General features: G+C 47.5%; 1 protein-coding gene across 1 annotated transcript in view; it reads right to left on the bottom strand.

Moving 5' to 3' along the window:
* The window catches only part of si:ch211-67e16.11 (uncharacterized), a 102,724-nt gene continuing 78,511 nt past the window's right edge, over positions 1-24,213 (bottom strand). The window contains exons 3-7 of the mRNA XM_063051432.1: positions 14,716-14,886; positions 12,841-12,972; positions 10,979-11,151; positions 4,047-4,301; positions 1-215 (exon numbers count right to left, since the gene is read on the bottom strand). Of these exons, the coding sequence (XP_062907502.1) occupies positions 15-215; positions 4,047-4,301; positions 10,979-11,151; positions 12,841-12,972; positions 14,716-14,886 (932 nt within the window). The 3' untranslated portion in view covers positions 1-14. The remainder of the gene's footprint in view (positions 216-4,046; positions 4,302-10,978; positions 11,152-12,840; positions 12,973-14,715; positions 14,887-24,213) is intronic.

Below are 24,213 nucleotides of genomic sequence, written 5' to 3'. Positions count from 1 at the left end.
ACAATATGGAGCAGTTAGTGTGGGAGATCTTTCCTCTGGATAGTCTGGTACCACACCGCAGTTGGCAGGTTTTGGCAACCCATGTATTCACGCTTCACCTCTTGTGGCGTCAGCGGTGGGTTGTTGTAGCAAGGCCCTCCGTAGATGGTGCTGTTCATGAGGCCAGGAGTGGCCTCAACTATCCCAAGGGTTGAGGAGGCAGTCCAGGCGAGATTCTGTGAAATGATCCAAAAATGGTAGGTTCAGGGTGAAGTCCAGCAACTCAACAGCAATTTGCATTTCTGTAGCACCCTCACATTGCATATCTGTGGAATTCATTGCCACAGATGAATGTGGAGGCCAAGTCATTGGGTATATTTAAAGCAGAAGTTGATAGGTTCCTAATTAGTAAGGGTGCCAAAAGTTATGGGGAGAAGGCAGGAGAATGGGGTTGAGAGGGATAATAAATCAGCCATTATAGAATGGTGGAGAAGATTTGATGGGCCAAATGGCCCAATTCTACTCCTTTGTCTTTTGGTCAAATGTCCAAGAGGAGCATTATCAGATAAAAATAGTACTGAAGTTAATTGGGCAAAGGTGTGACACAGTGGATAGAGCCACTGTCTCACAGCTCCAATGACCCAGGTTCAGTTGAGACCACCACTGATGTCTGTGGAGTTTGCACAATCTCCCTGTGACCGCATGGGTTCCCCCAGGTGCTCCGGTTTCCACCCATGGGTTAATCGGTCACTGTAAGTTGGGTAAGGTGTAGAATCTTGGAGGGGGCGCTATTTAGAAGAAAAATGGCTGCTGTTGATGGATAGCACACTTAGTGGGCCAAGAGGCCCATTTCCATGCTGTATGGCTTTGGAATTGGTTGGTTACACTAATAGTTTGGCAAAAGAATAAATCAGTTTGGCAAAAGAATAAATCAAGGAAGGTAGTGCACCCGTGGCTGACAAGAGAAATTAGGGATAGTATCAATTCCAAAGAAGTAGCATACAAATTAGCCAGAGAAAGTGGCTCACCTGAGGACTGGGAGAAATTCAGAGTTCAGCAGAGGAGGACAAAGGGCTTAATTAGGAAGGGGAAAAAAGATTATGAGAGAAAACTGGCAGAGAACTTAAAAACGGACTGTAAACGCTTTTATAGATATGTAAAAAGGAAAAGACTGATAAAGACAAATGTAGGTCCCCTGCAGACAGAAACAGGTGAATTGATTATGGGGAGCAAGGACATGGCAGACCAATTGAATAATTACTTTGGTTCTGTCTTCACTAAGGAGGACATAAATAATCTTCCAGAAATAGTAAGGGACAGAGGGTCCAGTGAGATGGAGGAACTGAGTGAAATACATGTTAGTAGGGAAGTGGTGTTAGGTAAATTGAAGGGATTGAAGGCAGATAAATCCCCAGGGCCAGATGGTCTGCATCCCAGAGTGCTTAAGGAAGTAGCCCAAGAAATAGTGGATGCATTAGTGATAATTTTTCAAAACTCGTTAGATTCTGGACTAGTTCCTGAGGATTGGAGGGTGGCTAATGTAACCCCACTTTTTAAAAAAGGAGGGAGAGAGAAACCGGGGAATTATAGGCCGGTTAGCCTAACATCGGTGGTGGGGAAACTGCTGGAGTCAGTTATCAAGGATGTGATAACAGCACATTTGGAAAGCGGTGAAATGATCGGATAAAGTCAGCATGGATTTGTGAAAAGAAAATCATGTCTGACGAATCTCATAGAATTTTTTGAGGATGTAACTAGTAGAGTGGATAGGGGAGAACCAGTGGATGTGGTATATTTGGATTTTCAAAAGGCTTTAGACAAGGTCCCACACAGGAGGTTAGTGTGCAAACTTAAAGCACACGGTATTGGGGGTAAGGTATTGGTGTGGGTGGAGAATTGGTAAGCAGACAGGAAGCAAAGAGTGGGAATAAACGGGACCTTTTCAGAATGGCAGGCGGTGACTAGTGGGGTACCGCAAGGCTCAGTGCTGGGACCCCAATTGTTTACAATATATATTAATGACTTGGATGAGGGAATTAAATGCAGCATCTCCAAGTTTGCGGATGACACGAAGCTGGGTGGCAGTGTTAGCAGTGAGGAGGATGCTAAGAGGATGCAGGGTGACTTGGATAGGTTGGGTGAGTGGGCAAACTCATGGCAGATGCAATTTAATGTGGATAAATGTCAAGTTATCCACTTTGGTGGCAAAAATAGGAAAACAGATTATTATCTGAATGGTGGCTGATTAGGAAAAGGGGAGGTGCAACGAGACCTGGGTGTCATTATACACCAGTCATTGAAAGTGGGCATGCAGGTACAGCAGGCAGTGAAAAAGGCGAACGGTATGCTGGCATTTATAGCGAGAGGATTCGAGTACAGGAGCAGGGAGGTACTACTGCAGTTGTACAAGGCCTTGGTGAGACCACACCTGGAGTATTGTGTGCAGTTTTGGTCCCCTAATCTGAGGAAAGACATCTTTGCCATAGAGGGAGTACAAAGAAGGTTCACCAGATTGATTCCTGGGATGGCAGGTCTTTCATATGAAGAAAGACTGGATGAACTGGGCTTGTACTCATTGGAATTTAGAAGATTGAGGGGGGATCTGATTGAAACGTATAAGATCCTAAAGGGATTGGACAGGCTAGATGCGGGAAGATTGTTCCCGATGTTGGGGAGGTCCAGAACGAGGGGTCACAGTTTGAGGATAGAGGGGAAGCCTTTTAGGACCGAGATTAGGAAAAACTTCTTCACACAGAGAGTGGTGAATCTGTGGAATTCTCAGCCACAGCAAACTGTTGAGGCCAGTTCATTGGCTATGTTTAAGAGGGAGTTAGATATGGCCCTTGTGGCTACAGGGGTCAGTGGGTATGGAGGGAAGGCTGGGTTCTGAGTTGGATGATCAGCCATGATCATAATAAATGGCGGTGCAGGCTCGAAGGGCCGAATGGCCTACTCCTGCACCTATTTTCTATGTTTCTATGTTTCTATAAGCTTCTCGAAGAAAAAAAAATGGGAGAGAGGGGAGATCAGCCAAGGAATTATCGACCTTAGAGTCTTCAACGGATCGACTATCAATGATCATTACAGACTCCATTTAGCTAGAACAAGGGAAAACAGTAACAGATGCAGAATAAAGTGTTACAGTTACAGAGAGAGGGCAGTGCAGGTAGAAAATAAGGTGGAAGATCATAATAAGATCAAGAATCCAACTTGTCATACTAGGGAATTCAATAGTCTTATAACAGTTGGGTGGAAGTTGTTCTGGAGTCTGGTGGCATGTGCTTTCAGGCTTTTGTATCTTCCCGATGGGAGGCAGGAGAAGAGAGAACGTGTGGGGGAGTGGGGTCTTTGATTAACTCAATGGCAGTACCCACTGTAAGGACATTCCTCTGGCGAAGGAAGCTCTGTCACAGAGGTTGATCCTACACCAACTTGCAGTACAAGGAGCCACACACACACAAAATGTTGGAGGAACTCAGCAGGTCAGACAGCCTCTATGGCGGAGAATAAACAGTCAACATTTCAGACTGAGATCTTTTATCAGGACTGGAAAGGAAGGGGGAAGAAACCAGAATAAGAATGTGAGGGGATGAAAAGGAGTACAAACTGGCAGGTGAAGGGTGAGATCAGGTGGGGGGGAAGGTGGGTGGTTGAGGGCGAGGGGATGAAGTGAGAAGCTGAGAGGTGGGAGGTGGAAAGGGTAAAGGGCTGAAGAAGAATATTGACTGGAGCATAGAAGAAAGGGAAGGAGGAAGGGCAGCAGAGGTAAATGTTGGGCACGTGAAGGAGTTGAGGGGAGCCAGAAAGTGGAATAGAAAAGAAGAGAGGGAAGAGGGAGAAATTTGCAGAAGTTAGAAAAATAAATGTTCACGCCGTCGGGTTGTTGGATGATAATGTCGAAGTTTCGGGCCTGGAAAAGAAGGGGACAGAAACCAGAATAAGGCGGCGGGGAGAGGGGAAGGAGCTGTTCCTGAGTGCGGAGGAGGCAGAGGACAGGTCTTCAATTTAGGAAGGCGAGGACCGGTGTTTTGTTAAAAGATGTATAGTTTGCAGTGATCTCAACTGACCTTCACAATGTAATCACTGAGACACTGATCTGGTTGAAGTTCTGTCCAGAATTCGGTAAAGCTGGAAGCCCAGGTAAACTCTGAACCCCTGCTATTGCTGATCAGGACAACGTTTGGATGTTTGGTGGACGCCAGGAGTTTCTTCATCAGTGTCCCTGAGTAACTTTGATCAATAAACATGAACACTCTGTGCGCCTTGCACCCTTCGAGGTCAGTCAACAGCTCTCCCACAGTGTAACGCTCCTTCTGGTCAGCCTGAGAAATCCAATCACACACTGCATCACTCAACATCACTGTTGCTCTCCTTACTGATATTTTTTCATAGAACATAGAACAGGACAGAACCTTACAGGCCCTTTGGCCCACAATGTTGTGCTGACCGATATAAACTTACTCCATGATCAATCTCACCCTTCCCTCTTACACATAGATTATAGAACATTACAGCACAGTACAGTGTCTTTGGCCCTCCTCAAACATCAATCTAACACTTCCCTTCCATATAACTCTCTATTTTTCTAACATCCATGTGCCCATGTGTCTAAGAATCTCTTAAATGTCCCCAATGTACCCTTCCTTGGGTGTGACAGCTGTTAATGCAAATGACACATTTTACTGTGTGTTTTGATGTACATGTAATAAATAAATCTAAATCTGAATCCAAGTTTGTTTCTACCACCACACCTAGCAATGTAGTCCATGCAAAATGCACTTTACAGCACCAGCGATCGGCCCGGAGGGCGGGGGGGGGGTCAATTCTGGCCGCTGTCTGTAAGGAATTGTATGGCCTCCCCAAGATTATGTGGTTTCCTCTGGGTGCTCTAGTTTCCTCCCACATTCCAAAAACGTGGGTTAGGGTTAGTGAGCTGTGGGCATGCTTTGCTGGTGCAAGAAGCATAGCGACAGTTGCGGGCTGCCCCAACACATCCTTGGACTGTGTTTCTCATTTATGCAAACAACGAATTTCATTGTATGTTTTGATGTTTGCATAAAACCATAAGACACTGGAGCAGAATTAGTCCATTCAGCCCATGGAGTCTGCTCCATCATCATGGCTGATTTAACCCCATTCTCCTGCCCTCTCCACCATAACATTTGATACTCTGATTAATCAAAAACCGCCTTAAATATACCCAGTGACGTGGCCTGCACAGTAATCCATGGCAATGAATTCCACAGATTCCTCACACTCTGGCTAAAGGGGTTTTTCCTTATCTCTGTTCTAAATGGACACCCCTCAATTCTAAGGCTGTGCCCTCTGTCCTAGGCTCCACCAATATAGCAACCATACTCTGCCCATCTACTCTACGAGGGGTGATTGATAAGTTCGTGGTCTAAGGTAGAAGGAGTCAATTTTAGAAAACCTAGCACATTTACTTTAACTACATTTACACACTTAGTCCAGCGGTCGTGGAGCATACGGATCCCTTCTTTGTAGAAGTCGTCGTCTTGGACCTCCAGAAGTGGTCCACAGCAAGGGTGATTGATAAGTTCGTGGCCTAAGATAGACAGAGATGAGTTATTAACTTCAAACTTTCTGCATTTTCACTCAGAGTTGAACTGCACGTGCATGTAACGAGAGCTGTATAACTCACTTCCTTCTACCTTAGGCCACAAACTTATCAATCACCCCTGCTGTGAACCACCTGGAGGTCCAAGACACTCTCGTTACATGCACGTGCAGTTCAACTCTTTGACTGATAATGCAGAAAGTTTGAAGTTAATAAATCATCTCCTTCTACCTTAGGCCACGAACTTATCAATCACCCCTGCTGTGGACCACTTCTACAAAGAAGGGATCCGTATGCTCCATGACGGCTGGACTAAGTGTGTACATGTAGGAGGGGACTATGTTGAAAAATAAATGTGCTAGGTTTTCTAAAAGTGACTCCTTCTACCTTAGGCCACAGACTTATCAATCACCCCTTGTATCTAGGCCTTCCAATATTCAAGAGGTTTCAATGAGATGCGCCCTTCTTTCTTCTAAACTCCAGTGAGTACAGGCCCAGAGCCATCAGACAACCTTCATACGTTAGCCCTTGCATTCCTGGGATCTTTTTTGTGAACCTCCTCTGGACTCTCTCCAATACCAGCACATTTTGGTAATTTGATAAGGTACCCCATGCAAGGCCTATTGAGAAAGTAAGGAGGCATGGGATCCAAGGAGACGATGCTTTGTGGATCCAAAACTGGCTTGCCTACAGAAGGCAAAGAGTGGTTGTAGATGGGTCATATTCTGTATGGAGGTTGGTGACCAGTGGTGTGCCTCAGGGATCTGTTCTGGGACCCCTACTTTTCGTGATTTTTATAAATGACCTGGATGAGGAAGTGGAGGGATGGGTTGGTAACCTTGCTGATGACTCAAAGGTTGGGGGTATTGTGGAGAGTGTGGAGGGCTGTCAGAGGTTACAAAGGGACATTGATAGGATGCAAAACTGGGCTGAGAAGTGGCAGATGGAGTTCAACCCAGATAAGTGTGAAGTGGTTCATTTTGGTAGGTCAAATATGATGGCAGAATATAATATTAATGGTAAGACTCTTGGCAGTGTGGAGGATCAGGGGGATCTTGGGGTCCGAGTCCATAGGACGCTCAAAGCTGCTCCACAGGTTGCCTGTGTGGTAAAGAAGGCATACGGTGCATTGGCCTTCATCAATCGTGGGATTGAGTTTAAGAGCGGAGAGGTAATGTTGCAACTATATAGGACCCTGGTCAGACCCCACTTGAGGTACTGTGCACAATTCTGGTCGCCTCACTATAGGAAGGGTGTGGAAACCATAGAAAGGGTGCAGAGGAGATTTACAAGGATGTTGCCTGGATTGGGGAGCATGCCTTATGAGAATAGGTTGAGTGAACTTGGCCTTTTCTCCTTGGAGCGATGGAGGATGAGAGGTGACTTGATAGAGGTGTACAAAATAATGAGAGGCATTGATCGTGTGGATAGTCAGAGGCTTCTTCCCAGGGCTGAAATGGCTAGCATGAGAGGGCATAGTTTTAAGGTACTTGGAAGCAGATATAGAGGAGATGTCAGGGGTAAGTTTTTTACGCAGAGAGTGGTGAGTGCGTGGAATGGGCTGCCGGCAGCGGCGGCAGTGGTGGCGGAAACGATAGGGTCTTTTAAGAAACTCCTGGATGGCTACATGGAGTTCAGAAAAATAGAGGGCTATGGGTAAAGCCTAGGTAGTTCTAAGATAGGGACATGTTCAGCACAGCTTTGAGGGCCGAAGGCCTGTATTGTGCTGTATGTTTTCTATGTTTCTATCTTTTCTTAGATAAGGGGCCCAAAACTGCTGACAATACTCCAACTGCAGTCTGATCAATGTCTTATAAAGCCTTAGCATTACATCTTTGCTTTTGTATTCTAGTCCTCTCAAAATGAATGCTAATATTGCATTTGCCTTCCTTACCACTGACTCAACCTGCAAATTAATCTTTAGGGAATCTTGCATAAAGTCTCCCAAGTCCCCTTGCATCTCAGATTTTTGAATTTTCTCCCCTTTTAAAAAACAGTCCACACCTTTATTCCTTCTGCCAAAGTGCAAGACCATGCACTTTCCTATATTTTATTCCATCTGTCACTTCTTTTACCCATTCCCCCAATCTGTCCAAGTCCTTCTGGGGACATCCTGCTTTCTCGACGCTACCTGCCCTTCTACCTATCTTTTATTGTCCACTAACTTGGCCACAAAGCCAACAATTCCTTTATCCACTGATACAGAAAATGACAAGAAGCAGTCCCAACAACCAACCCCTGTGGCACACCACTAGTCGTCAGCAGCCAACCAGAAAAGATGCCCTTTATTCCCACTCTTTGTATCTTGCCAATTAGCCAATCTTCTATCCATGCTAGTACCTTTCCCGCAATACCATGGGCTCTTAGCTTGTTAAGCAACCTCATGTGCAGTACCTTGTCAAAGACCTGTCAAATATCTAAGTAAACAACTGATTCTCCTTTGTCTCTCCTGGCTGTTATTTCCTCAAAGAATTCCAACAGATTTGTCAGGCGTTATTTCCCCTTTAGAAAACCATGCAGATTTTGGCCTATTTTATCATGTGTCTCCAAGTACCCCGAAACCTCATCTTCAATAATGGACTCCAACATGTTTCCAGCCACTGAGATCAGGCTAGCTGGCCTATAATTTTCTTTCTTCCTCCCTTCCTTCTTAAAGAGTTGAGTGACATTTGAAATTCTCCAGTCCTTTGGAACCATTCCAGAATCTAGTGATTTTTGATAGATCATTACTGATGCCTCCACAATCTCTTCAGCTACCTCTTTCAGAACCCTGGGCTGTAGTCCATTGGGCTCAGGTGACTAATCTACTTCAGACCTTTCAGCTTCCCAAGCACCTTCTCCTTAGTAATAATGACACTCACTTCTGCCCCCTGACACTCTCAAATTTCTGGCCATCTGCTAGTGTCTTCCACAGTGAAGACTGATGCAGAACACTTATTAAATTCGTCTGCCATTTCTTTGTTGCCCATTACTGTTTCTTCAATGTCATTTTCCAGGGTCAGATATCCACTAGTCCCTTTTTAACTCTTAATATATCTGAGAAAACATTTTGTACCAACTTTTATATTATTGTCTAGCTTTCCTTCATATTTCATCAGTCTCTCTTTATGGCTTTTTTTTCCAGTTGTTTTTAAAAGCTTCACAATCCTGTACCTTCCCACTAATTTTTTGTTATATGCCCTATCTTTTGCTTTTATGCTGACTTTGACTTCCCCTTGTCAGCCATGGTTGCCTCAACCTTCCTTTAGAATACTTCTACACCTTTGGGATGTATCTTCCCTGTGCCTTCTGATCTGCCCCCAGAAATACCATCCATTGCTGTTCTGTTGTCATTTGTACTGGGCACGTGGCCAAGTGGTTAAGGCGTTCATCTAGTGATTTGAAAGTCGCTAGTTCGAGCCTCAGCTGTGGCAGCACGTTTGTGTCCTTGAGCAAGGCACTTAACCACACATTGCTCTAGTGTCTGTGCAAGGAGTGGCGCCCCACACAGATTTCCAATCTGCGCCTCGTAAGGCATGAAAATGCCCAACACAGGCCTCTCATGGTCTGAGTCGACGTTCCCTCCCTGTCATCCCTGCTAGTGTTCCCATCCAATTAACTTCGGCCAGCTCCTCTCTCATGCCTCTGTAATTCCCTTTACTCCATTGTAATACTGATACATTCAAGTTCAACTTCTCCCTCTCAAACTGCAGGGTGAAATCTATCATATTACGATCACTGTCTCCTAAGGGTTCCTTCACCTTAAGCTCCCAAATCAAATCTGGTTCATTACACAACACCTAATCCAGAATTGCCATTCTCCTAGCAGGCTCAACCACAAGCTGCTCTAAAAAGCCAACTCATAGGCATTCTATAAATTCCCTCTCTTGGGATCCAGCACCAACCTGATTTTCCAAATCTAGCTGCATATTGAAATCCCCCATAATTATTGTAACATTGCCTTTTTTACATGACATTTCTATCTTCCGTTGCAATTTGTAGCCCACATCCTGGCTACTGCTCAGAGGCAAGTACATGACTCCCATCAAGGTCTTTTTACCCTTGCAGTTTCTTAACTCTACTCACAAGGATTCTATGTCATCTCTTTCTAAGGATTTGATCTCATTATTTACCAATAGAGCCACGCCACCTCCTCTGCCTACCCGCCTGTCTTTTCAATACAATGTGTATCCTTGGATGTTAAGCTCCCAACTATGATCTTCCTTCAGCCATGACTCAGAGATGCCTACAACATCATACCTGCCAATCTCTAACTGCACTATGAGATCATCTACCTTATTCTGTATACTGCGTGTGTTCAAATATAATATCTTCAGTCCTGTGTTCGTCACCCTTATTGATTTTGGCCTCCTGTTTTACTTTAACCCATCCCACCGATCATAAGTTTGCCTTATCATCTCTTTGTCCTTCCTCATGGTCTTACTACACACTGTATCTAGTTGTATACCAGCTGCCCCATCCTCAGCCCTATCATTCCAGTTCCCATCCCCCTGACAAATTAGTTTAAACCTTCCCCAACAGCTTAGGTGTAACTCTCCCCACCAGGTGTTACCCATCCTTTTTGTTCAGATCATATCTTCCCCAGAGAAATCCCAATAATGCAGAGATCTGAAACCCTTTCCTCTGCATTTATTCTTCAGCCAAGCATTCATCTGCCAGATTGTCCTATTCTTGCCCCCACTGGCACGGGGCACAGGCTGCAATCCACAGATTACTGCCTTGGGGGTCCTGCTTTTCAGCTTTCTGACTATATTCTCTCTTTAAGACCTCCTCCTTTTCCCTACCTATATTGTTGGTATCAATATGTCCCACAGCTTCCGGCTGTTCTCTTCCTCCTTTTAGAACGGTGTGGACCCAATCTGAGACGTCCCTGTCCCAGCCACCTGGGAGGCAACATAGCATCCGGGTGTCACTTTCACACCCACCGAATCTGCCTTCTGCTCCTCTAATTATGGAATCCACTATCACTGCTGCAGTGCTTTTCTTCCCACTTCCCGCTTGAGACTCAGTGCCAGAGACTTGGTTGCTCGCAATTTTCCACTGGTAGGTTGTCCCCCCAACAGTATCCACAGAGGTATACTAATTATTGAGGGGAATGGTTACAGGGGAACTCTGCACTGGCTGCCTATTCCCTTTCCCTCTCCTGACAGTCACCTAGCTACCTGCCTCCTGGAACCTAAGGGTGACTACCTCCCTGTAACTCCTATCTATCACCTCCTCATTTTCCCGTATGAGCTGAAGGTCAACCAGATGTAGCTCCGGTCCCTTAACATGTTCTCTAAGCAGCTGCAGCCCGATAAACTTCATGCAGATGTAGTTATCAGGGAGATGTACACGTGACAAACAAAGCTAAGCTTTAAATCTTCAGAGTGGTTTAGTACGAGTGGGCCCTCCTCCTGGTTCTGAAGTTCTGATACCCACGATCCCATTGTTGTTGACATCCCAGAGCAGCATGGTGCCATCGTTCCTCGTAGGGCTGTTGAGATAGAGGACCAGGGAGTCAGCGCAGTTGACGGCGCGGCAGATGTACGCGATGTGGCTCCTGATCATCACCTTCTCTGTGGCCGGGTAGATGCCCTCGGTCTCTTCGCCCACTGCAACAGAGACAGAACTCAACTTTCTGAGCGGCATAAGTGCATCAAGCCTGCCTGGGTTAGAGAGCATGTTTTATGGGGGAAGGCAGAGCGAGCAAAGAAGGATGAGAGGTGACTTACTTTCTTTTCCATGTACCAGACCAAATGATTTTAAAAGTACTTGTACCTCCTTACATAGAACATTACAGCACAGTACAGCCCCTTCAGAAGTTGTGCCAACTTTTTAACCTACTAACCCTTCCCTCCTACATAACACTCCATTTTTCTATCATCTATATTCCTATCTAAGAGTCTCATAAATGTCCCTAATGTATCTGCCTCGTGTAAAAACACCTACCTTTCTACTTTCCTCCAGTCACTACCACTTCCTCAGGCATCTCGTTTTACCCTTGGAATATTGTGATTATTTCTGGTTGCCTCGTAGGAAGGACCTGGAAGCTTTAGAGATGGTACAGAGGGCATTTACTGAGACGCTGACGGATTAGAGAGCATGTCTCATCAGGATAGGCTTAGTAAGCTAGGTCTTTGCTCTGTGGAACAAATGAGGATGAGAGGTAAACACAGAAATTTGCTGTTGCTAGAAATCCAGAGTAATACTGTACACACAAAATGCTGGAGGAACTCAGCAGGTCAGGCAGTGTCTATGGAAAGGAATAGACAGTCGACGTTTCAGGCCAAGACCCTTCATCAAGACTGGTTAAGGGTCTTGGCCCAAAACATTAATGATTTATTCTCTTCCATAGATGCTGCCTGTCCTGCTGAGTTCCTCCGGCAGGTTTTACTGTATACGTTACTACAGAGGATGAGAGGTGACCTGCTGGAGATGTACGAGATGATAAGAGGCACCGATCGAGTGGACAGCCAGACTCTTTCCTGGGGAGGAAATGGCTAATACGAGAAGGCATCATTTTAAAGTGATTGAAGGAAAGTATGGGGGGGGGTGGATATTAGAGGTACAGTAGGGTTTTTACACAGAGACTTGTGGGTGTGTGGAACACCCTAGCAGGGGTGGTGGTAGAGGCAAATACATCAGGAACTTTTAAGAGACTCTTAGAAAGGTAAATGGATGATAGAAAGGTGAAGTGCTATGTGGGATTGATCTTGCAGTAGGTTAAAGGCCGAAAGGCCTGCACTGTGCTGTAATGTTCTATATACCCATCACCCTCTGCATGAGAAGTGTTTCTCAGGTCCCCTTTAAACTTATCCCTCTGACTTTAAATCTACGTTGTCTGGTTCTGGGTTCCCCTACCCTGGGGGAAAGACTGTGACCATTCACCTTCTTACATCCATGATGATTTCATAGACCTCTGAACTTCGTTTGCTCTTGGGAAAACAATCCCAGCCTATCCAGTCTCTCCTTAGAATTCAAACCCTCCAGTCATGGTAGTATCTTCATGAACCTTTTCTGCACCCACTCTAGCCGAGTCACATCCTTCCTAGACACAAGATTCTGCAGAAGCTGGAAGTCTTGAGCAACACACACAAAACGCTGAAGTCAGGCAGCATCTATGGAGAAGAATAACCAGTCAGTGTTTGTGGGCTTGATGGAGGCCTGATGAAGGGTCTTGGCTGAAGATGTCAACAGTTTATTCCTCTCCATAGATGCTGCCCGACTTGCTGAGTTCCTCCCGTGCTTCGTGTGTGTTACTCACATTCTTCCTGTCGCTGGCTGACTAATGTTCCTGTTACCTGGGAGCTGTCCATCTCCTGCAAAGAAGGTCTTGATGTTCTCTGATCGGAAGCCATTTCTGCGTAGCATTCGATAGAAATGCATCACATTGTCGACGTGCCTCTGGTACGTGAGGTGCTCCTTCCACCCTCCTGAAAGGCAATGGGTAGGAAGAGAAAGTGGGCAAGTCAGTCGACGTCCCTCTCGGGACTCTCATCCAAGCCAGGATATAGAGGGTCAGCCAAGACTCACTGAGTGACCATCCCCTGTCTCATTGTAAATTCAGAACATCAGATCAAAAAATGACACTGACCTCCAAGCAGAATTTGCTCCATATACCACCACCCAGTGCCGCCTGTGGGCAAGCCTATTCTGAATCCACGCAGACTGGTTTCCCTGGATCTCATGGCACCTGACTTTCTGAATGACTTACCATGGGGAACCTTATCAAACCCCTTACTAAAATCCATATACACCACATCCACTGCTCTACCTTCATCAAAGTGCTTTGTCACATCCTCACGGAAGTCAATCAGACTCGTGAGGCATGGTCTGTCTGTCACAACGCCATGCTGACTATCCCTAATCAGACTATGTTTCCCCAAACGCTTGTAAATCTTGTCTCTAAGAATCTTCTCCAATAGTTTGACCACCACTGAAGTAAGACTCACTGCTCTATAATTCACAGGGTTATCCCTACTCCTTTTCTTGAATAAAGGAATAAGATTTGCCGCCCTTGTATCTACTGGGACCAGTGAGGATGCAAAGATCTTTGCCAAAGATGAAGCCATCTCTCCTTAAGCTCCTTTCTAGCTACCTTACAACTCTCTAGAGCCTTTTCTGATCCTTGCTTCCAAAACCTTAAGTATGTTTCCTTCTTCCTGTGCTTCCATATCAGTACCTCTAACTTTATTCCTAGATAATTCTTTATTCTTTAAAATTGATGAATGCTTTATTTGTTGCCTGTCATGCCAACACAGCAAATTCCTAATATCTTTAATGTGGCAAATAAAGTTGATCCTTGATCCTTAATCCTCTTGACTAGATATTCCATATCTCTTATCAGTCACATTTCCTTCTCCCTGCCTCGAGGGGACAAAACTATCCAGAACTCCATGCAAGTGTACCCTAAACAACCTCCATATTTCCATTGTGCACTTCCCCGAGAACATACATTCCGAGTGTACGCTCCCAGGTTCCTGCCTAATAGCATCGTAATTCGCCCTCCCCCAGTTAAATACTTTGCCATACCACCTGCTCCTATCCCTGTGCAAGGCCATGTAAAGGTCAGGGAGTTGTGCTCACCAATCTGTATCTGGAAGGAGCTGCCAAAGGGAGAGATTGAGGGCAGATAATAAAGCACTTAAGTACATGGATAGGAAGAGCTTAGAGGGAGATGTGCCAAATGCAGGCAGATGGGACTAGCTCAGATGGGCATCTTGGTTGGCATGGTCTGGACGGGCCGAAGGGCCTACTCCTGGGCTGTATGTCTCTATGACCATAAGCTGCAGGGTAGCTGTGGAAGTGGAATGGGATCATTTTTATTTTTATTTAGTGATACTGCATGGAACAGGCCCTTCCAGCTCAGTGAGCACCACCTAGCCTCCTAGCAACCTACTTCTTTAACCCTAGCCTAATCATGGGACAATTTACAATGACCAATTGACCTACTAACCGGTACGTCTTTGGACTGTGGAAGGAAACCAGGGCACCCAGAGGAAACCCACATGCACACGGGAAGAACGCAAAACTTTCTTACAGATAATGCTGGAAGTGAACTCCAAACTCCAAAACCCTGAGCTGTTACACTACCGTGGATTGATGGGGTCACTGTGTCGTCACTCTCACATTCCCCCCGCCCCCCAAGCCCTGCGCTTTCTCTCTCTCCCTCTCACCTGAGAAGAGTACGCCATGGTCGCACGTCTGGTACATGCGGCAGGATTTCTGGGACCGCAGCTGTTGCCGATGACAACGCCGGGTGTTTTTGTTCAGCTCACAGTCAGCGGTGGCAGGGTTGGGGCTGCTGATCACCAGAGGCCGGGGGCAAGGCGCGAAGCCCTTCTGTTCTACAAGGAGAAAGCAAATAGCACATTGGCCTTCATTAGTCGGCGGGGGGTGGTGAGCTCAAGAGGCAATGTTGCAGCTCTATAAAACCACGCTTGGAAAACTGTGCTCCAGTCTGGTTGCTCGTTATAGAAAGGACGTGGAAGCTTTAGGTGGAGATATACCTCTATCTAAGGAGGTGTACAGCACTCTTTCCCTCTGCTAGTCTGCAGGTCACCCTTGGGCAAGGTGTAGCACCTGCTTAGCCCCCCCCGATCAGGGTCACATGGAGCCATGGGAGCAGGTGGTGCATATCACACGTCCTGTTTATCTGATCGCTGACACCAGGCAGACAATCTCTGAAGAGTATTGATAATGGCTGGGGTTACCCGTCTTGTAAAGACACTGCCCAGAAGGTGGCAATGGCAAGCCACATCTGTAGAAAAATTTTCCAAGAACAATCATAGTCACGGATAAGACCACGATCGCCCACATCATCCGGCATGCACATAATGACCATGACAAAAATGTGGAGGCTTTAGAGAGGGTGCAGAGGAGATTTACCAGGATGCTGCCTGGATTGGAGAGCATGTTGAACGAGGAACAGTTGAGTGAGCCATGACTTTTTTCTTTGGAGCAAAGCAGGTTGAGAGGCGACTTGATAGAGATGTACAAGATGATGAGGCATAGATAGAGTAGACAGCCAGAGGCCTTTTTCCCAAGATGACAATGGCTAATGTGAGTAGGCATAATTTTAAGAAGATGTCAGAGGTAGGTTTTTTTACCCAGAGGGTGGTGAGTGTGTGGAATGCCATGCCAGGGGTGGTGTTAGGGGCAGACACATTAGGGGCATTTAAGAGACTCTTAGATGGGCACACAGATGAAAGAAAAATGAACGGTTACATAGGAAGGAAGGGTGAGATTGATCTTAGAGCAGATTAAAGTATTGGCACAACATTGTTCTGTTCTATGTTCCATGTTAGTCCCAGACACATCCAAGTAATTCCTATGAACCTGCATGGATTCTCAAGGAGGGGAACAGGGAAGTCCTTGATCAAAAGAACTCAAAAGTGTTCACGTCACTAGTATGTTGGATTTTTCCTACAATGCACTATGATCCTGTCACACATGTTGTAGATTATTTACTCCAGAGATGAAGGGAAGTCCTTTCAGTCAAAGGATTAGTCATCTTTTCACTCACAACGATAATGACTGGGGTTTCTCTCATTTTACGACTTTGAGGGAAGCCACTGATGCTGAAGAAAGTTTCATAGAAGATGGGCAGAAAAATGACAGATGGAATTTAATGCTGACAAGTGTGAGGTCCACTTTGGGAGGACAAACCAGGGTAGGACTTGCATGTTGAGCAGTCGGACATTGAGAAGTGCAGCAGACCAGAGGAATCTGAGAATACTGGTCCATAATTCCTTCAAAGTGGCATCACAGGTAGATGGGGTCATAAGGAAAGCTTCTGGCACATTTGGCCTTCATAAATCAAAGTATTGAGTACAGGAGTTGGGACGTTATGTTGAAGTTGTATAAAACGTTGGTGAGGCCTAATTTGGAGTATTGTGTGTTGACATGGTCACCCACATACAGGAAAGATATCAATAAGATTGAAAGAGGACAAAGAAAATTTGAAAGGATATCGTCACGACTTGAGGACCTGAGTTATAGGGAAAGGTTGAATAGGTTAGTTTATACCCTGGAGCCTATGAGAATGAGGGGAGATTTGACAGCAGTGTGCAAAATTTACGAGGGTATAGATAGGGTGAACGCAAGCAGGATTTTCCTGGGTGAGACTAGAACTAGAGACATGGGTTAAGGGTGTAGGGTGAAATGTTTAAGGTGAACCTGAGGGAATATACTTCACTCAGAGGGTGGTGTGAGTGTGGAATGAGCTGCTGGCAAAAGTTCAAGATGCAGGTCTGATTGTAACATTTAACAGAAGTTTGTATAGGTACATGGATGTGAGGGGTACGGTGGGCTTTAGTACCGGTGTAAGTTTATAGGACTAGGAAGAAGAACAGTTTGACCTGGACTAGGTGGACTGAAGGGCTTGTTTCTTGGCTGTAGTTCTCTATGACTCGATAGACGATGACAAGGTTACTTACACTTGAAGTCTTTGTATAGGCTGATGTACTACATGTGTGGAATTCCAATAAGCACACAGGCTATGTAGGACTGAAGGACCAAGGAGCAGTTTGTTACATGAATAGTTTCTTACCGAGATTGCTCTTAACATAGAAACTTGCAAAGGATGTCTACAATGCCAATGGAATGGGATGATTGATCCAAAAGTTTCTCAAAGTGTGTTCTATAAGCTATAATCCAGTGGTAAACCTGCTGGAACTAATAAATTATAAAGTCTTTTGACTAGGAAACATCTGTTTTATGTAAGGTGACATCTTAATTCCATTTATAATAAGGAGAATAAAATGAGAGGAGCAAAACGCTGTAGGTACAACAAACAATCTTCTGGAAGAACACAGTGGCTCAGGCAGCATCCGTGGGAGAAGACAACCCGAAACATCAACAATTCCTTCTCCCCTGACAGATACACAGATCGGGAAAAGTTGCAGGCTCAGTCAGCTCCATCATGGTGACTCGCCTCCCCAGCAGTCATGACATCGTCAAAAGGTGACGCCTCCATCATTGAGGACATCCTCTTCTCATCAGGGAGAGGTACTGAAGCCTGAAGACAAACATTCAACATTTCAGGAACAGCTTCTTCCTCTCCACCATCAAATTTCTGAATGACAATGTACCCATTAAAACTACCTCACTAATATTTTTCTTTTTTTTTGCTCTTTCTTTGCATTTATTTTATATATATTTACATATACTCACCCATGCACACACAGGCACACACACACACACACACACACACACACACACACACACACATATATATAATAATTAGTGCAAAAATATATTACTGTAAATTGTTGTTCTTTAAAATTATGTATTGTACTGTACTGCTGCCACAAAATAACATATTTTGCAATATTCCGCAACATATGCCAGTGGTATTAAACCTGTTTTTGATTCTGAGATACTGTTGGGCCCGTGGAATTCTTCCAGCTGATGGTGTGTTGTTCCTGATCCTCGAGAACAGTTTAGAGTTGAAGTCAAAAGCCAAATGATTGAGGATCAGGAAAATGTGGCTTGCATAAAGATAATTTTAAACCAATTTTGCGCTCCGTTTCATACCTCCCAGTCAGTACAACATTTTCTCCTTCCTGGTGAGTTTGGTCAAAAGTTACTCAATCCACTTCCTGATAAAACGTCGTTCAAATAATTGAAGCTAGGGTTCATCAGAGGGATTTTAGTATAATAAAGTTTTCTGAGATGAATGAAATGAGAAAGAAATCTCATTAGAAAACGGAGAGGAAGTTTAACTCTGCATCCGTGCTTCCTCTGCCTTGGGAGTGTGTAATGGGACAGTGCAGAGGGAGATTCACTCTGTGTCTGCCCTGGAAGTGTGAGAGGGGACAGTGTGCAGGGAGCTTCACTCTGTATCTGACCCCGGGAGTGTGTGATTGGACGGTGGAGAGGGAGCTTCACTCTATGTCTGACGCCGGGAGTGTGAGATGGGAGGGTGTAAATGGAGCTTCACTCTGTGTCTCAAACCAGGAGTGTGTGATGACACAGGGTAGAGGGAGCTTCACTCTGTGTCTGACCCTGGGAGTGTGTGATGGGACGGTGTAGAGGGAGCTTCACTCTGTGTCTGACCCTGGGAGTGTGTGATGGGACGGTGTAGAGGGAGCTTCACTCTGTGTCTGACCCTGGGAGTGTGTGATAGGATGGTGTAGAGGAAGCTTCACTCTGTGTCTGACCCTGGGAATGTGTGATGAGTTGGTGTAGAGGGAGCTTCATTCTGTGTCTGACCCTGGGAGTGTGTGATGGAACAGTGTAGAGGGAGCTTCAATCTGTGTCTGACCCTGGGAGTGTCTGATGGGACAGTGTAGAAGGAGCTTCACTCTGTGTCTGACCCTGGGAGTGTGTGATGGGACGGTGTAGAGGGAGCTTCACTCTGTGTCTGACCCTGGAAGTGGGTGATGGGATGGTGCAGAGGGAGCTTCACTCTGTGTCTGACCCTGGGAATATGTGATGGGACAGTGCAGAGGGAGCTTAATTCTGTGTCTGACCCTGGGAGTGTGTGATGGGACAGTGTAGATGGAGCTTCACTCTGTGTCGGACCCCGGGAGTGTGTGATGGGACAGTGTAGAGGGAGCTTCACTTTGTGTCTGACCCTGGGAGTGTGTGATGGGACAGTGTAGAGGGAGCTTCACTCTGTGTCTGACCGTGGGAGTGTGTGATGGAATGGTTTAGAGGGAGCTTCACTCTGTGTCTGGCCCTGGGAGTGTGTGATGGGATGGTGCAGAGGGAGCTTCACTCTCTGTCTGACCCTGGGAGTGTGTGATAGGACAGTGCAGAGGGAGCTTCATTCTGTGTCTGACCCTGGGAGTGTGTGATGGGACAGTGTAGATGGAGCTTCACTCTGTGTCTGACCCCGGGAGTGTGTGATGGGACAGTGTAGAGGGAGCTTCACTTTGTGTCTGACCCTGGGAGTGTGTGATGGGACAGTGCAGAGGGAGCTTCACTCTGTGTCTGACCCTGGGAGTGTGTGATGGAATGGTGCAGAGGAGCTTCACTCTGTGTCTGACCCTGGGAATGTGTGATGAGATGGTGTAGAGGGAGCTTCACTCTGTGTCTGACCTGGGAGTGTGTGATGGGACAGTGTAGAGGGAGCTTCACTCTGTGTCTGACCCGGGGAGTTTGTGCTGGGACAGTGTAGAGGGAGCTTCACTCTGTGTCTGACCCGGGGAGTTTGTGCTGAGACAGTGTAGATGGAGCTTCACTCTGTGTCTGACCCCGGGAGTGTGTGATGGGACAGTGTAGAGGGAGCTTCACTCTGTGTCTGACCCTGGGAGTGTGTGATGGGACGGTGTAGAGGGAGCTTCACTCTGTGTCTGACCCTGGGAGTTTGTGCTGGGACAGTGTAGAGGGAGCTTCACTCTGTGTCTGACCCTGGGAGTGTGTGATGGGACAGTGCAGAGGGAACTTCATTCGGTGTCTGACCCTGGCAGTGTGTGATGGGACACTGTAGAGGGAGCCTCACTCTGTGTCTGACCCTGGGAGTGTGTGTTGGGATGGTGTGGAGGGAGCTTCACTCTGTGTCTGACCCTGGGAGTGTGTGATGGGACAGTGTAGAGGGAGCTTCATTCTGTGTCTGACCCTGGGAGTGTGTGATGGAGTGGTGTAGAGGGAGCTTCACTCTGTGTCTGACCCCGGGAGTGTGTGATGGGACAGTGTAGAGGGAGCTTCATTCTGTGTCTGACCCTGGGAGTGTGTGATGGAACAGTGTAGAGGGAGCTTCAATCTGTGTCTGACCCTGGGAGTGTGTGATGGAATGGTGTAGAGGGAGCTTCACTCTGTGTCTGACCCTGGGAGTGTGTGATGGGACAGTGTAGAGGGAGCTTCATTCTGTGTCTGACCCTGGGAGTGTGTGATGGGACGGTGTAGAGGGAGCTTCAATCTGTGTCAGACCCTGGGAGTGTCTGATGGGACAGTGTAGAAGGAGCTTCACTCTGTGTCTGACCCTGGGAGTGTGTGATGGGACAGTGTAGAGGGAGCTTCACTCTGTGTCTGACCGTGGGAGAGTGTGATGGAATGGTGTAGAGGGAGCTTCACTCTGTGTCTGGCCCTGGGAGAGTGTGATGGGATGGTGCAGAGGGAGCTTCACTCTGTGTCTGACCCCGGGAGTGGGTGATGGGATGGTATAGAGGGAGCTTCACTCTCTGTCTGACCCTGGGAGTGTGTGATAGGACAGTGCAGAGGGAGCTTCATTCTGTGTCTGACCCTGGGAGTGTGTGATGGGACAGTGTAGATGGAGCTTCACTCTGTGTCTGACCCCGGGAGTGTGTGATGGGACAGTGTAGAGGGAGCTTCACTTTGTGTCTGACCCTGGGAGTGTGTGATGGGAGAGTGTAGATGGAGCTTCACTCTGTGTCTGACCCCGGGAGTGTGTGATGGAACAGTGTAGAGGGAGCTTCACTTTGTGTCTGACCCTGGGAGTGTGTGATGGGACGGTGTAGATGGAGCTTCACTCTGTGTCTGACCCCAGGAGTGTGTGATGAGACAGGGTAGAGGGAGCTTCACTCTGTGTCTGACCCTGGGAGTGTGTGATAGGATGGTGTAGAGGGAGCTTCACTCTGTGTCTGACCCTGGGAATGTCTGATGAGATGGTGTAGAGGGAGCTTCACTCTGTGTCTGACCTGGGAGTGTGTGATGGGACAGTGTAGAGGGAGCTTCAGCCTGTGTCTGACCCAGGGAGTTTGTGCTGAGACAGTGTAGAGGGAGCTTCACTCTGTGTCTGACCCTGGGAGTGTGTGATGGGACAGTGCAGAGGGAGCTTAATTCTGTGTCTGACCCTGGGAGTGTGTGATGGGACAGTGTAGATGGAGCTTCACTCTGTGTCTGACCCTGGGAGTGTGTGATGGGACAGCGCAGAGGGAGTTTCACTCTGTGTCTGACCCTGGGAGTGTGTGATGGGACAGTGCAGAGGCAGCTCAGGTCTGTGTCTGACCCTGGGAGTGTGTGATGGGACGGTGTAGAGGGAGCTTCACTCTGTGTCGGACCCCGGGAGTGTGTGATGAGACAGGGTAGAGGGAGCTTCACTCTGTGTCTGACCCTGGGAGTGTGTGATAGGATGGTGTAGAGGGAGCTTCACTCTGTGTCTGACCTGGGAGTGTGTGATGGGACAGTGTAGAGGGAGCTTCACTCTGTGTCTGACCCGGGGAGTTTGTGCTGAGACAGTGTAGATGGAGCTTCACTCTGTGTCTGACCCCGGGAGTGTGTGATGGGACAGTGTAGAGGGAGCTTCACTTTGTGTCTGACCCTGGGAGTGTGTAATGGGACAGTGTAGATGGAGCTTCACTCTGTGTCTGACCCCGGGAGTGTGTGATGGAACAGTGTAGAGGGAGCTTCACTTTGTGTCTGACCCTGGGAGTGTGTGATGGGACGGTGTAGATGGAGCTTCACTCTAAGTATGACCCCAGGAGTGTGTGATGAGACAGGGTAGAGGGAGCTTCACTCTGTGTCTGACCCTGGGAGTGTGTGATAGGATGGTGTAGAGGGAGCTTCACTCTGTGTCTGACCCTGGGAATGTGTGATGAGATGGTGTAGAGGGAGCTTCACTCTGTGTCTGACCTGGGAGTGTGTGATGGAACAGTGCAGAGGGAGCTTCACTCTGTGTCTGACCCCGGGAGTGTGTGATGGGACAGTGTAGAGGGAGCTTCACTTTGTGTCTGACCCTGGGAGTGTGTAATGGGACAGTGTAGATGGAGCTTCACTCTGTGTCTGACCCCGGGAGTGTGTGATGGAACAGTGTAGAGGGAGCTTCACTTTGTGTCTGACCCTGGGAGTGTGTGATGGGACGGTGTAGATAGAGCTTCACTCTAAGTCTGACCCCAGGAGTGTGTGATGAGACAGGGTAGAGGGAGCTTCACTCTGTGTCTGACCCTGGGAGTGTGTGATTGGATGGTGTAGAGAGAGCTTCACTCTGTGTCTGACCCTGGGAATGTGTGATGAGATGGTGTAGAGGGAGCTTCACTCTGTGTCTGACCCGGGGAGTTTGTGCTGGGACAGTGTAGAGGGAGCTTCACTCTGTGTCTGACCCTGGGAGTGTGTGATGGGACAGTGCAGAGGGAACTTCATTCTGTGTCTGACCCTGGGAGTGTGTGATGGGACAGTGTAGAGGGAGCTTCACTCTGTGTCTGACCCTGGGAGTGTGTGATGGGACGGTGTAGAGGGAGCTTCACTCTGTGTCTGACCCTGGGAGTTTGTGCTGGGACAGTGTAGAGGGAGCTTCACTCTGTGTCTGACCCTGGGAGTGTGTGATGGGACAGTGCAGAGGGAACTTCATTCGGTGTCTGACCCTGGCAGTGTGTGATGGGACACTGTAGAGGGAGCCTCACTCTGTGTCTGACCCTGGGAGTGTGTGTTGGGATGGTGTGGAGGGAGCTTCACTCTGTGTCTGACCCTGGGAGTGTGTGATGGGACAGAGTAGAGGGAGCTTCATTCTGTGTCTGACCCTGGGAGTGTGTGATGGAGTGGTGTAGAGGGAGCTTCACTCTGTGTCTGACCCCGGGAGTGTGTGATGGGACAGTGTAGAGGGAGCATCATTCTGTGTCTGACCCTGGGAGTGTGTGATGGAACAGTGTAGAGGGAGCTTCAATCTGTGTCTGACCCTGGGAGTGTGTGATGGAATGGTGTAGAGGGAGCTTCACTCTGTGTCTGACCCTGGGAGTGTGTGATGGGACAGTATAGAGGGAGCTTCATTCTGTGTCTGACCCTGGGAGTGTGTGATGGAACAGTGTAGAGGGAGCTTCAATCTGTGTCTGACCCTGGGAGTGTCTGATGGGACAGTGTAGAAGGAGCTTCACTCTGTGTCTGACCCTGGGAGTGTGTGATGGGATGGTCTAGACGGAGCTTCACTCTGTGTCTGACCCCGGGAGGATGTGATCGGACAGTGTAGAGGGAGCTTCACTTTGTGTCTGACCCCGGAAGTGGGTGATGGGATGGTGCAGAGGGAGCTTCACTCTGTGTCTGACCCTGGGAGTATGTGATGGGACAGTGCAGAGGGAGCTTAATTCTGTGTCTGACCCTGGGAGTGTGTGATGGGACAGTGTAGATGGAGCTTCACTCTGTGTCGGACCCCGGGAGTGTGTGATGGGACAGTGTACAGGGAGCTTCACTTTGTGTCTGACCCTGGGAGTGTGTGATGGGACAGTGTAGAGGGAGCTTCACTCTGTGTCTGACCCTGGGAGTGTGTGATGGGACAGTGTAGATGGAGCTTCACTCTGTGTCTGACCCTGGGAGTGTGTGATGAGACAGGGTAGAGGGAGCTTCACTCTGTGTCTGACCCTGGGAGTGTGTGATAGGATGGTGTAGAGGGAGCTTCACTCTGTGTCTGACCCTGGGAATGTGTGATGAGATGGTGTAGAGGGAGCTTCACTCTGTGTCTGACCCGGGGAGTTTGTGCTGAGACAGTGTAGAGGGAGCTTCACTCTGTGTCTGACCCTGGGAGTGTGTGATGGGACAGTGCAGAGGGAGCTTAATTCTGTGTCTGACCCTGGGAGTGTGTGATGGGACAGTGTAGATGGAGCTTCACTCTGTGTCGGACCCCGGGAGTGTGTGATGGGACAGTGTAGAGGGAGCTTCACTTTGTGTCTGACCCTGGGAGTGTGTGATGGGACAGTGTAGAGGGAGCTTCACTGTGTGTCTGACCCTGGGAGTGTTTGATGGAATGGTGTAGAGGGAGCTTCACTCTGTGTCTGGCCCTG

The sequence above is a fragment of the Mobula hypostoma genome, chromosome 6, assembly GCF_963921235.1.
Source record: "Mobula hypostoma chromosome 6, sMobHyp1.1, whole genome shotgun sequence".
NCBI lineage: Eukaryota > Metazoa > Chordata > Chondrichthyes > Myliobatiformes > Myliobatidae > Mobula > Mobula hypostoma.
The sequence above is the reverse complement of the archived record's forward strand: the minus strand, read 5'-3'. Positions and strand labels throughout refer to the sequence as shown.